The sequence below is a fragment of the Dufourea novaeangliae genome, unplaced genomic scaffold (genome assembly GCF_001272555.1).
Source record: "Dufourea novaeangliae isolate 0120121106 unplaced genomic scaffold, ASM127255v1 scaffold68, whole genome shotgun sequence".
Lineage (NCBI taxonomy): Eukaryota > Metazoa > Arthropoda > Insecta > Hymenoptera > Halictidae > Dufourea > Dufourea novaeangliae.
In genome coordinates this window covers 50,715-66,394 of record NW_015373952.1, presented here as the reverse complement: position 1 = coordinate 66,394, position 15,680 = coordinate 50,715, and the positions used below count along the sequence as shown (strand labels likewise).

At 38.8% G+C, this 15,680-nt stretch overlaps 1 protein-coding gene across 1 annotated transcript in view; it reads left to right on the top strand.

Annotated features, from left to right (window-relative positions):
- The window catches only part of LOC107186188 (beta-glucuronidase), a 124,968-nt gene extending 110,453 nt beyond the window's left edge, over positions 1 to 14,515 (top strand). The window contains exons 8-10 of the mRNA XM_015574009.1: positions 13,812 to 14,000; positions 14,117 to 14,255; positions 14,334 to 14,515. Coding sequence (XP_015429495.1) covers positions 13,812 to 14,000; positions 14,117 to 14,255; positions 14,334 to 14,515 — 510 coding nt within the window. The remainder of the gene's footprint in view (positions 1 to 13,811; positions 14,001 to 14,116; positions 14,256 to 14,333) is intronic.
- The last annotated feature ends 1,165 nt before the right edge of the window (positions 14,516 to 15,680 follow it).

Below are 15,680 nucleotides of genomic sequence, written 5' to 3'. Positions count from 1 at the left end.
ATATTTAGAAAAGAGTGGGGGTAAACCGTACCACGATTCTACCATCCTGCTGCCTTGGAAATCCTGTTCGAATATCACTGCGGCGAAAATTCACGTTCTCGACGCGATGCCCCGCAACCTAAGCGCGTGAGCAACAGTCAAGAGACCCTGTGCGAATCCCATTGCGGCGGTTTTACTTTTTATTTTTAATTATTTTATAATTTCACTTTGTAACCTGTAAGTAAAATAAAAAAGTTAAAAAATATTAATTCGGGAAACATCTAAAAAGATGAAAATACATGTTTTCCACTTCAATATCTAAATTTTTTATTATATACATACATGTTATGTTGTATACACATAAATTATTTTTACAATTAGATGTTGTCCCTACAACCCTACTCATTACTACTCTGAACATTCGTACAAAAATCTTTTAGATTAAAATATTACGTCATAAGTGTATCTTCAGTCTTTTAAAATTTGTGTTTACAATAATATTTATATTTTATCTTACACTATGACAATTATGATTATAATTATATTTATATAGTTATTTATTTTTAAATATATACATAAGCAAAAGACTCGTACTTCGTTACTTTCGTTAGCTGCGAAACTTCTACTCAAAAGTGAGGAAGCGAAATTACCGAATAATTCAACAAAAAAAAGAAAAGTTCATAGCAATCTTAATATTCTATCTTATGTTATTAAAACTACTATTTCAATTGTGTTTTTTTCCATTCATATGGAGAAAAGCAAAAGACCATTCGGCATCGTATATACGTGGACCAGCTGCAGCGGTTTTTTGATAGCGGCGAAATATATCAATAACAAAGAAAAATGAATTTTAAAAAGGCTTCCCGAATTAATATTTTTTAACTTTTCATTCAAACTTAATTTAGAGGTGGCAAGTAAAGCCAACAAATTTTAAGAGACTGAAGTTACACTTATGACGTAATATTTTAATCTAATAGATTTTTGTACGAATGTTCAGAGTAGTAATGAGTAGGGTTGTAGGGACAACATCTAATTGTAAAAATAATTTATGTGTATACAACATAATATGTATGTATATAATAAAAAATTTAGATATTGAAGTGAAAAACATGTATTTTCTTCTTTTTAGATGCTTCCCGAATTAATATTTTTTCAGTTTTTTATTTTACTTAGAGGTTACAAAGTGAAATTATAAAATAATTAAAAATAAAAAGTAAAACCGCCGCATTGGGATTCGAACAGGGTCTCTTGACTGTTGCTCACGCGCTTAGGTTGCGGGGCATCGCGTCGAGAACGTGAATTTTCGCCGCAGTGATATTCGAACAGGATTTCCAAGGCAGCAGGATGGTAGAATCGTGGTACGGTTTACCCCCACTCTTTTCTAAATATAGCTCACCGTCTCTCGAACGGCCAGCGACACGGACAGGGCTTGGATATGCTTATGTGTGCCAGCACGGTGGACGTAAAGTGGGGGTAACCGGGACGTCATAGTGGGAGACGATGGTACGTCGGAGTGGGAGAGTGGTGGGGGTAAACAGTACCACGATTCTGGCATCACTGCTGGGGTCGCTGGGGAGTCGAAGGTTGGCAGTCTGGCACGCGCGTTACAATGTTTTATCGCCCCATGAAGAAAGCAGGGATTGAATGAAACCGTGAACTTTTATAATGTACTTCTATAAAATGTGTTCGTCAAATAAATTCTCTTCAAATAAAAAACTTATTTGTCATGCGTCTTATAAAGATTACCCGAATTATCTTTATTCGACGCATGACAAATAATTTGTTTATCTTTTATTCGTTATTTGAAATTTTTATTTAAATAAAAATTTACCCATCTCTGGTATCAGAGGTGGGCAACTGATCGTTCACGAGTATCGCGCGGCTGGAATTTCTCCTTCCGATGATCGTGTGCAAACAGTTACCCACCACCGATATAAATGTACGAGTATAATTATAAGATCTAATTTTTATTTTACTGTTGTAGATAAAAAAAATGATAAAAAAAATCATGTATAGCGACCGTCGCGGTGGACGGCGTGGTAGCCGGCGCGATGGCCGGCGGGGTGGCCGCCGCATATATGTTAATAACTATTTTCAATAAAATAAAACATTTTTGATAATATGAAGATCGTACTTTTTTTCAAATCCTTCAAGTCTTTCCTTCCTTATCCCTGTGCACATATATACAAGAAAGTCAAAGAATCGTTGTTAGTTCAAAATCTATTTCCGCTGGTCGACAAATGAAAAGATTGAGAGAGCGTATGGGATTAATTGTGTTCTTTTTGCATCTTTTTATGAAATATATGTAGGATTCTCTAGGAATGGGGTGATTGATTTTAGACGCTGTACTTATTATATTAGTGTATTTTAGTTAGTAGGTTAATAGGTTAACAGGTTTAAACGCTCGCTCTCCCAAAACGCACCGTGATGCACTTTCTTTCCAACCGGCCGCGACTGACTGCCCCGTCGAACTTCCACGCCTCATATACATACTCTTTCACCCCCTTGCATTCGTCTCGCTTGCACTCTGTATCTCGCATCCATAGCTTACATTCGTAAAAACATACACTTCCCTATCGCTCAATTCTAAACACTCTTCGTTCACATCTTCCCAGTCACTCGAGTTTCCCAAACATACCGGCGCCGGTCCGTCGCAACATGATCCGGTCGCCTGCACGCACTCACGCACGCACAACGAACCATTCATCCCACATATATGTGTAAGTATATAACATCTGCATTAAATAGGGCAATAAATGATAAATAACTATTGTTTCTCGGGAATGCCATTTCAAGTATTTCGTATGTAATATAAAAAATTAGCACCATTGCAAGTACGAATAGAAAAGGTTTATCGTTGCACACATTAATACGTAAGTATTGCTTCATTCTTGAATCTCTTTCAGTCGCACCATTCTGTTCCTATGTTCGGCGAGAGTCGAAATCTCGCCACGAGCCGTAGGTATCCATCGTTCTCCTGATGGGCAGAATTGTCAAAAATCGATACTCTCAGGCAACACGGTCTTCGCGTAGTAAATACACAAACCCAACTTGATGGTAATGGCAAACAAAATTTATTTGTGGGTATTGCCGTTAGATGTCATATTATTAAGCTGTTCCAATTATAGATTATGTGTTCTCGTTAGTGTCCGATTGATTATATCAGCGCTTCGATCGATTCGGAATTGGCCCCAAAGGGGTCTCCCCCCTTAAGAAGCATGGCGAAATGTTTACGTTTATAATAAAGCCTGACGAAATTGAAAAAAATGTTTTAGATTCGCAGTATTTTGAATATCTTAAAATTAACAATTTAGTTTATAATGATTGATTTTAAAAGTTCAACGTTGTGGACGGACAAATTCATGACATTGCGGAAAGATTTAGAAAACACGGAAGATAATAATCATCTTCTCGTGATATAATCGTGTTGGGTATCACTTCCTACGAAATTTTCATCATTGAAAAAAATTGGCTTTGCCACTTTGTCCGCGTTTGGTTGTACTTGAATTTCACACATGAAATTTATTTTAAGTAAAAACAGGGGCTGATTAACTACCGAAACTTTAGACGCTTGTATTCGTCTTAAGGTGACTAAGTATGAACCAGACTTGACTAAATTGACGTTACAAATTCAGCATCAGGGGAGCCATTCATAACGAAGAGAATGCTTATAAATAAAATTCATAAATTATTAATGAACTAAAATTTGACAATTATATTTGTTTTTATAATAAGTAGAATTAGAATTTTGTTTTTGTATGTTTAACTTAAAAAGAGTTTAAAGGCACATTATAATAGTTTTCTTAATAAAATTGATTTTATTATTCACTAACGGACTGTTTTAAAATGAAAATACCCATTGACCCGAACCGTCTTCTTAATAGTCACATTTTGGTTGATTTTGACCCGCAGCCAAAAAAGGTTGTCGACGCCTGGGTTACATTGTAGCTGACCACACAGTCCGATTGTGTGTGTGTGTGTGTACCTTTTCGGCCAGTAATAAAAATGCGTGTGACTGGAGGTGATTCAGCTACATTTGATTCGTCGGCAGCTCTCTGTGCATTCGCTGACGATTGAACGCTTGGACTAATCAGTAATCGTCGTATATTCCCACGCTCCGTCCGTCGAGTCCATCGAGTACGTACATTGTTGCTCTGGCGCGCCGAGACGGCTTCCCATTCACGAGCCAAAAATTGATCATATTCCGGGGTATCGGTGAGACAACGCTAATGCAACGATGAACCTTTTTTATTTTTTATTCGTTGTTAATGAAACTTTTACTAGTATATTGGTGAGATTTTTCTGATTAAAATGATACCAAATACGACATAATTTCGATCATATTTACTCATGTAGAAAGTGTTAACTGTTCATATTCGTTCATTATCGCTTCTGATAAATTATAAACACGACTTGTTAAACACGTTTAATAATAACAATGTCATTTTTTGTATTTCAAAACAAATTCAACAATATATTTGAAAGTACTGTTTGAATAACAATTTAATTGAATATAGTTGGCAAATATCAAGTCCGGTTAGTTTGTTTCCATAACGTATGATCGGCGAGAGAATATTCAAATAGTGATCTGAAAAATTATTGTTCAAACAGAACTTGCAAATGTGTTGTTCAATTCGTCTTGAGCTGCTTAATAACTTGGCAATAATAAAAATATGTAGTTTCATTAAAAAAAATTTTATTGTTATTAAAAGCCCAGTAAATAACAATTAAAAAAGAAATGCAAATAACCTATTAAGTTTGTTTCATGAAATCAAACAATTTTTGTATGAAATATGTTTTCATATATTCAATGGTTAGAGAAATAATAGCGTGTACTTACACACTTAAGGGGGAGACTCCTTTGGGGCCAACTCTGAATCGATCGAAGCGCGGATGTAAACAATCGGACGCCAGCGGAAACACAAAATCGATATTTGGGACGGCTTGATAATACGATATCTAGCGGCAGTACCCACAAATAAATTTTGTTCCCCGTTACCATCAAGCTGGGTTTGTGTATTTCCTAAGCGACGACACTGTTGCCGGACAGTATCGTTTTTCTGACGCTGTTGCCTTATGTCCCACATGCAATTCTACCCGTGAGGAGAACGATGGAATAGCTACGGCCTACGGCTCGTGGCGAGATTTCGATTCTCGCCGAACGTCCAAGGCCAGCGACCGACCCATCGGCATACAATGTAAACAGACGTAGATGAGATAAGGAATGACGCACGAATAAAAATTTAAACTTTTACAATTTGCAATATATTTTAATGAAAATGTCATGAATGAATTGAAGAAATTCTCCCGATTAAAATGCGTCCAAATTCGAGTGTAATTGGACAATTGTTACTCATACGTAATGTTGCGGATGAAAATGATATATTATTGAAAATAATCCGAATGATGTCGTATTTGGACTCATTTCCACCGACAGAATCTCCTCAGTTCATTCGTGACACTTTAATGAATGTATACTGAAAACTATAAAAGATTAAATTTGCATTCATGCGTTTCATTCCTTATCTGTTTACATTGTATTTCGATCGTCAGTCGCTGGCCTCTCGCCCGGCGCTCAACAGCCCATTTATTCCTGCTGGCCAAAGTTAGTCGAAGGAACAGTCAAGCGACAATGTTCTTTAGCTAACGATGAGCTGAGGCAGACAAAAAAGTTTAAAAAGCCGCAAATCGATGTGATTCATATTGCACTATCCAAAATTCTATGCTGCTTATTTATTCACGGTATATTACAGTCTAGTCTGTATATACGAACTAAAATATGATTTGCAATATGAAACTGCCCGCGCGAGAGCGGGTACGTCAGCTAGTTATCCATAAAATGATTTGAATGTTTATGAGAAGTTAAAGATTAGTCTAGATAATTAAGTTTTAATGATTTAATTGTAATTAGTTGTTTCACAATGTACAGGGAAATGTTTGACAAAACACGCACAGAAATAGTAACAGACACTTTTTTTCAACTTTTTTTATCTTAGCCTATAATGAACATTTGAAATATGCCTCTTGTAGACTTATATATCTAAGAAAAAGAAAAGTGAAGCTGCGATGTTACAGTTTCCTTATTGCCATGACTAAGTATATCATTACTATCTATGTATATATATCAATAATACTGCTTAATAACAATAGTGAAATCGAAAGCTGGTTTTATGACCATTCTAGTCGACGTTCAACGAAACAGTATTCCTGTCTCTTCGTTTTCGATCGACACCCGATGGTGACTTTCAGAGTGACCTAGGTCAGGCCACCATTATCGGGCCCAGTCATAACAAAATTCGTCGGTCAAAGCAAAGAAGCTACGAGCACCGAAGTAGTAAAAAATCTTCAGGTTTATAAGTCGAAAGTACGAGTTTTTTAGTTTTGTAACTTATTTGCAACTCTAACTTGTAAGTCTGACCACTTTTAATAGTTTGCAACTTATACCCTGCAATTTTCAGCGTGTATGTATCTTAATTAAGTGTATAAGAGGTATTTGTTAAATTTTCACTATAGGATCAGAAAAAAAATGAAAAAAGAACTTCTTAATATTTTTACTATTTTCTTCGCTATTCCAACAATTGTAATTTTTTCGAAATAACGAAAACATGTCATCTAATAAGTTAATCTTTCTAGCTTCTCAAAAAAACTCAAGTCGTTTGGTCCAATTTTAAAAAAAAAGTACGTAGTGGAACAGGTGCGGACGTAGCGAAGATGATACGCTAAGTACGCATGCGACAGCAATCAGTTGTTAGTACAAAATCTATCTCCGCTGGGCGACGAATGAAAGAATGACAGAGCGTATGCGATTAATTGTGTTCCTTTTGTGTCTCTTTTATGAAATATTTGTGTAAGTATATAACACCTGCGTCAATTATGTCAATAAAAAATAAATAAATATCATTTCCAACAAGAGATTTGTATAGTATTCCATGTTTTTCGTATGTGGAATACCCGGAATATATATTGTGCCATTTTTACAATTTGTTTCTCGAGAATATCATGTCAAGTATCTCGTATGTAATTTCATTAATTAAAAAAATAAGCATCATTGCAAGTACGAATAAGAAGGTTCATCCTTGCACACATTAGTACGTATTGTTTAATTCTCGGATTTCTTTCCCTCGCGTCGTTATTTCCTACGTTCCGCGAGAATCGAAATCTCGCCATAAGCCGTAGGCCGTAGCTGTTCCATCGTTCTCCTGACGGGCAGAATTGTCGAATGGCAACAGCGTAACAAAACAATCGATACGATCCACCACGTGTTGCGAGGTTACATTTACCGACTCCCTCTGTTTTATCGATGCTCGTGGTAACGCTGGCCAACGTGACTGACAAATACCATAAACGCCTCTAGCGGAGAATCCTTGAACTATACCACTGTTTATTTCTGCGTCTGGACGCATCAAATCGTAGGAACCAACTTGTGCCTTCCAGAAGTGATAAAGTGACTCAAATCGAATTTCCACGATAGTGTGATAGTAGTGTACAGGGTGGTCTGGTCTGCGGTTGACGAGAAAACCATTAAATCGTGAGATATTTGACAACATGTGACTTGTGCAGCCATCTTGTGTGTTTTCATCGGCGTCTGTCACAATCGCACACTTTCTAAAATTCTAATTCTTTCAATTAGAATGTGGTTATTGGCGTTTATACGGACCAGACCAGCCTGTAGGGAAGTATACCGGTGAGTTCTATACCAGTGAAAAGTGCATTTGTACAATTGTCGAGGCTCAAGTTGGTTCCTACGAAATCGAACGTCTCTCTTGCACATCGCATATACATACACGGTTCCCGTTGATTGTGTGAGTCCACGGACACAGCGAACGGGCCACGGAGTCTGCCCCCTTAACCGGAATTCCATGCGCTGTGCATTGGGACAGCACTCGTATGTCTTTGAAGCTCCATCCTGACTACAATTGTGAAATGATGCTTATGAAATTAGGCATACTTATCGAGAAATGTTGAAGGAACCACATATATTTATTTGAGATTTTTAAAAACGTGCGGACTGGTTCGTTTTTGCAAAATAAAAATGTATTTATGATTTTCATATTGAAAAGGGTGCGTATGACAAAATTAAAAATATATTTAGAAAGGTGAATTTTGCGAAACGAAGGAAAAAACTTTGTCTGCAAATGTAACATGTCCCAAAAATGTCCTCCGACCCGGAAATGGGGCACTCGGGGGGTGAATTGGAACAACTTTTTCCTTAGCAACAATGTAAACTGAGGCTTCGTTACCGAGATATTAACGAAAAACCGTGACCAATCAGAGCGCGAGGTTGCCAGCCGAGTTCCCGCGATAGCGGTGGCTACGCGCTACGCTTGTACTACAAAACTCCGAACAAGTAGGTCACCATGCATCGCAGGAAACCGCGTATAATAATAGCAAATAAACAAGACGTAACAAATAAAATCATACTTTTTATCATCTGTCGTTTGTTATTTAAAGAGATCAATGAATGAAACGTAAATGTAGGCAAATTATGTGTAACGTAAAAAAGATGAATGCACATTTACACTTTTGTAAATTCCTTTTTACGAATTTGTAAATTTCCTTTTCAAATAACGTGTGAACGAAAAGGTAATGTAACAGAGAATAAACAAGAAGTGATCGTAATTTGGTATTGGTGTAAAAATTCGTAGTTTAATCACTGTCAACAATGTTGCTGATAATGAATAAGTTTCTTCAAAAAGCCCGAAGAAAAAGTTAGGTACAGAAACTTGCAGAATTATCGTCGAAAATAAGCTGTAGCTTGCGTTAAATTAAGAAAATATTAAGCAGCAATAAATTGCTTAGAACTCACCCATTCGGAAATTCACCTGCAGTTTGCAAACCTGTATCACTAGGTCACTGAACCGATCCTGGTCATCGACGCCCGAAACTGTTTATGGCAGGGTATCGCCCAGTTCGCAGGTGATCGCAGGTATACCTCACCAGCCGAAGTTAAGGGTTGTAACGTCAAGTGCGTCCTGGTTATTCCACAGAATACGTACTCACTGCACTGCATGACCTCTAACACTGATCACCCGACACAATCACTTAATGTATTTTTAATCCAACGTGTTATAACTACGTTAGGAAAATTCGTGGCCCCGGAAAGGGCCGATTGTTTTCAATTTTTCAGATGTTTTACAAACTCTTGCACAGCAACACTCGCATATCCGTTATTGTGTACGTACCACCATAACATTGCGTAATACTCCCGTGAACTGAACATTTCTGTCGCCCGATTGCTAACCGACTGACAGAATTTTTCCTCTACCCCCAAGTAGTTTCCCATCGATACATTGTGAGTTCACTCCCACCACGACAAAATTTAGGTAGAAAGAAACCAACGGTTCTAGGATAACACGTGCTTTGCAGAAGTGGAAGGAAAGGACCGTCGCGCAGTTTCTCCAAGGCGCCGTAGCCCGTTAATTTATTGCCAGGGTACCTACTCCTTCGAGATAGAAAACAGACATCACGTGCATCGGCTTAAAAATGTCCGAAATGAAGAGGACCATCAACGTATCCCTTGCTTCGAGTTGGAAAGTACAGTGTACATTGTCTATCTCGAGGAGCAGGGAAGAAAATTTACCGACACGTGTCAGTTGACGCTGCTTGGTCCTGGACGACCACCCTTCTAGAGGCCGGAGTGAAATTTTCGGTTATTTATGGCTTAAAATCTTCGGCCTCGAAGCAAACGTGAACTCACAACAGAATTGACAATCGACAATTTTATTAAAACTTTGTGAAATTGTAGTTCTCATGAAAACATTTCATACGTATTTTTTGTTTAGTATTCCGTCAAATATCTCGGAAATTATTAGAAATATAAAAACCATATAATTTCTAATATTGTGTTTGTTTTGATATTGAATGTAGCTATATCATTGAATTCCAGAATAATTCCTTTCTTTAAACAATCTTTCGCCGACTCCTGATAGTGCGCGGTGCAGGTAAATCCAAAAAAAATACTAAAGTATTCGTTAATCTCTTTTCCGTAAAATAAGCCTATCGGTAGGGTGATGCGGTTCATATTAACGTAGCAGTAACCTATTGAAGAAAGCATTGCGCCCCGGTTCAGGTAAAAGAACCGGGCGCTCCACTATTACAGTCGACTGACGGTATCGCTAACGCTCCAGACTATTTCAATGAGATTAAAAGCGATATCAAAGTGTCAATGATTTACGGAAAAGAGTTCAACGAATACGGTTGTATTTTTTTTGGATTTACCTGCACCGCGCACTGTCAGGAGTCGGCGAAAGATTGTTTAAAGAAAGGGATTATTCTGGAATTCAATGATATAGCTACATTCAATATCAAAACAAACACAATATTACGAATTATATGGTTTTTATATTACTAACAATTTCCGAGATATTTGACGGAATACTAAACAAAAAATACGTATGAAATGTTTTCATGAGAACTACAATTTCACAAAGTTTTAATAAAATTGTCGATTGTCAATTCTGTTGTGAGTTCACGGTTGCTACGAGGCCGAAGATTTTAAGCCATAAATAACCGAAAATTTCACTCCGGCCTCTAGAAGGGTGGTCGTCCAGGACCAAGCAGCGTCAACTGACACGTGTCGGTAAATTTTCTTCCCTGCTCCTCGAGATAGACAATGTACACTGTACTTTCCAACTCGAAGCAAGGGATACGTTGATGGTCCTCTTCATTTCGGACATTTTTAAGCCGATGCACGTGATGTCTGTTTTCTATCTCGAAGGAGTAGGTACCCTGGCAATAAATTAACGGGCTACGGCGCCTTGGAGAAACTGCGCGACGGTCCTTTCCTTCCACTTCTGCAAAGCACGTGTTATCCTAGAACCGTTGGTTTCTTTCTACCTAAATCTTGTCATGGTGGGAGTGAACTCACAATGTAACGATGGGAAACTACTTGGGGGTAGAGGAAAAATTCTGTCAGTCGGTTAGCAATCGGGCGACAGAGATGTTCAGTTCACGGGAGTATTACGCAATGTTATGGTGGTACGTACACAATAACGGATATGCGGGTGTTGCTGTGCAAGTGTTTGGTTACGTAAAACATCTGAAAAATTGAAAACAATCGGCCCTTTCCGAGGCCACGAATTTTCCTAACGTAGTAACAACACGTTGGATTAAAAATACATTAAGTGATTGTGTCGGGTGATCAGTGTTAGTGGTCGTGCAGTGAAGCGAGTACGTATTCTGTGGAATAACCAGGACGCACTTGACGTTACAACCCTTAACTTCGGCTGGTGAGGTATACCTGCGATCACCTGCGAACTGGGCCATACCCTGCCATAAACCGTTTGGGCCGTCGATGACCAGGATCGGTACACTGACCTACTGACGCAGGTTTCTACGCTGCAGGTGAATTTCCGTAAGGGTGAGTTCTATTCAGTTTATTGGTCATTATTGTTTTATTAATTTCACCGAACTACAATCACTTCTCGTTTATTCTTTGTTACATTACCTTTTCGTTCACACGTTATTTGAAAAGGAAATTTACAAATTCGTAAAAAGGAATTTACAAAAATGTAAATGTGCATTCGTCTTTTTACGTTAAACATAATTTGCCTACATTTACGTTTCATTCATTGATCTCTTTAAATAACAAACGACAGATGATAAATAGTTTGATTTTATTTGTTACGTCTTGTTTATTTGCTATTATTATACGCGGTTTCCTGCGATGCATGGTGACCTACTTGTTCGGAGTTTCGTAGTACAAGCGTAGCGCGTAGCCACCGCTATCGCGGGAACTCGGCTGGCAAACTCGCGCTCTGATTGGTCGCGGTTTTTCGTTAATATCTCGGTAACGAAGCCTCAGTTTACATTGTTGCTGAGGAAAAACTTGTTCCAATTCACCCCCCGAGTGCCCCATTTCCGGGTCGGAGGACATTTTTGGGACACCCTGTATATGTACTTAGTTTTGCTCTCACTGTAAGCATCTCCACTATACTTAATAGCTGTTGGTGTAAGACAACGGTGTGGACTCAAAGGTGACTGACTTGACTGAACGTTCGGTGGACCCACTGGTTTTTTTATAGTACATGTAGATGTAGATAGTATAGAGGTGGATGGGCATATTTCTATGAAAAAATTTTAATATTTAGCTATATTTTATAAAACAGATCGTTATGTACTTGTAACAATCAAAATCATTACCTGTCTTAGATGTTAAATGCTGAAGTGTTGTAGTTTTTTGTAATAGCATATTTGATGATATCAGTGTATTGTAAAATGCTGATGGCAAATACGAAAATTGTTGTATTCTCTCATAGGATTCATTTCAAGAATTTTTTTACTTGAAATGACGTCAACCCATTCCTTGAAACGTTCCTTACCCTTCATAGTATTTGGAAATATATGTCGTACTGATGTGACATCATTTATAACTTAAAAACCAATTTTTCACGCGTACTAACTCAACATTACTCAAGTCAGAATTAGCCGGCCGGAATGGTTTCAAATGAAAATATGGCGTAGCGTCGGCGCGTCGAAACTTCCGACTCTGAAGACGATGGACGCGTCCAACAGGAAATAATCACGCGTCAAACAGGAAATCTACAGGAAATATGTGGCGTTGAGGGACGCTAGGGATATTACGTCCCGGTCACTGTAGCGCGGAGGTTAAATAATACTGCCACGTGTATGGAACAAAGACTTTATTGTCTACGAGCACGTGTACGTGCTGTAGCGACAGCGGACAAGATGGATCTACAGCACGCAGGCGGCAACGCGATGCACGCGCCTCTTTCTCCTTGCGGGAGAAGGAGACACTACGGAAGGAGAGAGACGGCAGTATCCGCTCCCTACAAATAGACACTGTCAACACCATCTATGGTATACGTATGTCACTACATTGAGTTCAACGCCGTCTGACAGTTTGAAGTACAACAAATTCTCTGACGACAGCTCGCCCATAAGAGTTGTCGTTAAGGTAACTCCGAATTAGGTTTTAATACGTTTTTATTTAACTATTATTTACAAATATGAATACAATTGGGCAGAGTGACGTTGTGATGTTGCTGAAGTTCAGAAAATGACTGTCTCATCCCCTGTTTGGGACCAGTATTTAAAGGGGTTTCGGGTTTCGGTATGGAGGGGGTGGACGCTAAGTTTATGGAATTTAGAAAAGGATGACCTAGGAAATAGGGATATCATTTAGGGAATACATCTTGGCAGCATTGGGAATTTGGAAAAGGGCTGTGTGGAAAATCGGGATATTGCGAGAATACATCAATGCGTCCTTCGGAATCCGAGTGAAAGCTGTCTCGGCGAACGGTCTGGTTTTTGAGGAGATCTGTATCGCAGGGTCGATACATGGAAAAACCATCGGGGTAATGAAGGATTCGTTGGCGACTACCGCGACAGTGTGTCATGGCCCTGTCCGTATGTAGGGCATAAGGTAGCCTGAGCCGCATAGTAGGGGTACCCCCGGAGTGGGAAACTAACTCCGGGAGCAGAAGTTATGCAGCTCTGATCTAGATAATGCCCATCTCTGGTAGGGTGTGATTTCTGAGGGTTAACATTTTCTAATTATCAATTTCTGTCAAATCACTATCGAAAACAAGATAACAACATACCAGTGACAATGGTTATTACGTAATGGATATTAAATGGTTATTAAATGGTTATTAACGTAAACGAAAATAAGTAGCAATAAACGAACACATGACTTTAATGGCATTAATGTGCAGATGTATTTGATAAATCTTTAACATCGATTTAGTCGTAAACGAAATATAGCATGACAAAACTTCATTATTCGTTTTTGACTTATTTTTTGTCATGTATGACTTTCATCAACAATTTTAATTTTAATTGTTAATTAAGTACGTATGGTGCATTCGTAGGAAGATAAGGCAGGTGAATATCTTGATGTGATCAGCTTTAACCGCTATAATGCTTGGTACAATAACCCGGGCCGTCTCGATGCGATTACGAACAGAGTCATCGGTGAAGCTGAAGCATGGCACAGAAAATATAATAAGCCGGTGCTTATGTCCGAATACGGTGCTGATACTATGCCCGGTTTACACGAGGTAAATTGTTTAACAATTTGAATATTCTAAATACTATGGAAATTATGTTATTTTTTTCTTACTTCTCAGTTATATTCTTCACATCAATGCATTCAATTTATATTAAAACCTTTCAGCTTCCCGAATATGTATGGAGTGAAGAATATCAAAAAGAAATATTTTCAAAACACTTCGAAGCATTCGACCGATTGAGGAACGAAGGTTTCTTTATCGGTGAATTTATTTGGAATTTCGCTGACTTTCGAACAGCTCAAAGTATGTAAACGATTCGATGAAAATTAATAAACGATCATTCAATAGTTAATAGATCCTGTAAACACATTTTTTTTATAGCATACATAAGGGTTGGTGGTAATAAGAAAGGAATATTTACAAGAGACAGACAACCAAAAATGGCAGCTTATCATGTCAGAAAAAGATATTATGCCCTTCAAAAAGAACTAGACGGAACAGAGATACCAACCGATCTCGAGAATTATATTTCGTTTCGTCATTCTCAACATTCAGAGCTTTAAAATACATTTTTGAAAATAAATTGTTTGTTGTTTGTAGATACATAAATGTACAAAATATCGTTTGCTTATTTCTTCTTTTTTTATACGTACGATTTTTGTTTTTATGAAACTCTTGTTATTTTCAATTACCAAAAAGTTGCCACCTTTTTAAATGCACATGTCTGTCACTGTCAATGTAAGCTGATTAAACTTTATGTGCAAGGACTGCCACAGAAAATAAACTTATTAAAAAAATTTTCAAATTTGAAAAATCTGACATTTATATTTACTTCCTCGTACCCTCGCGAGCAAACTCGGCTTCCGCTAGGGGAAAAAGTAGCGTAGAAGAAAAGTCTCCTACCACTTCGTACATTTATTTCAAGTACTGAAATAAATGTTACACCGAATGTTAATTTGGCATAAATTTCAGTAACTCTCAGAACTAAATGGTAGCGGGCCCTTCCCCTACGACACTTTTTCCCTTAGCGGAAGCCGAATTTGCTCTTCGATGTACACCCACGAGCAAAGTCGGCTCCCGTTGAGGGAAAGGCAGCGTAGGGGAAAGGGCCCCCACCACTTGACCACAGAAGTCCCTGAAACGCATGCCACACTTACAAGAAAGAACCACATACACTTTAATATTTATTTCAGTACTCGACAAGTAACCAAATTTACGCGTTTGAACGTTTGAGGGTAAAAGCGATGTATTTTCTTGCCAGTGAAATGAGTAATAAACACAATTGGTCTCTAGTACTAGCCGTGCTGAAGGTAAAAATGGCAACAACGCGGGAGTCGGGCTTCAATACTTTTTTTTTTTTTTTTACGCGGGGGAAATGCATTATGCACACCTCGGAGTCCTGGGGTGGGACTCCGAGGTAGTGTGGGACTCTCACCAACTAAAACCCCCGCGGCAGCCTACTCGGGCGGAACTCGGCGGTGGCGGGATCTCGGGTGAACGCACCGCCACCGCCGCGCCTGTGCTCCCCTTATCGGAGAGCCCGTTCCGTGGGGGCGATCGAACGCCCCCCAGAGGTGACCGATACCCCGGTCACTCCCCCTTCGCTACTCCGCCAGCGTCAGAGGACTGCACTCCGACGCCGGCACTACCGGGCCGCTTTGGATGCGGCCGGGGACCCCACCCCGACTGCATCAGCGGCCCCGGCGGAACCGCGCGCGAAGGCGGGAG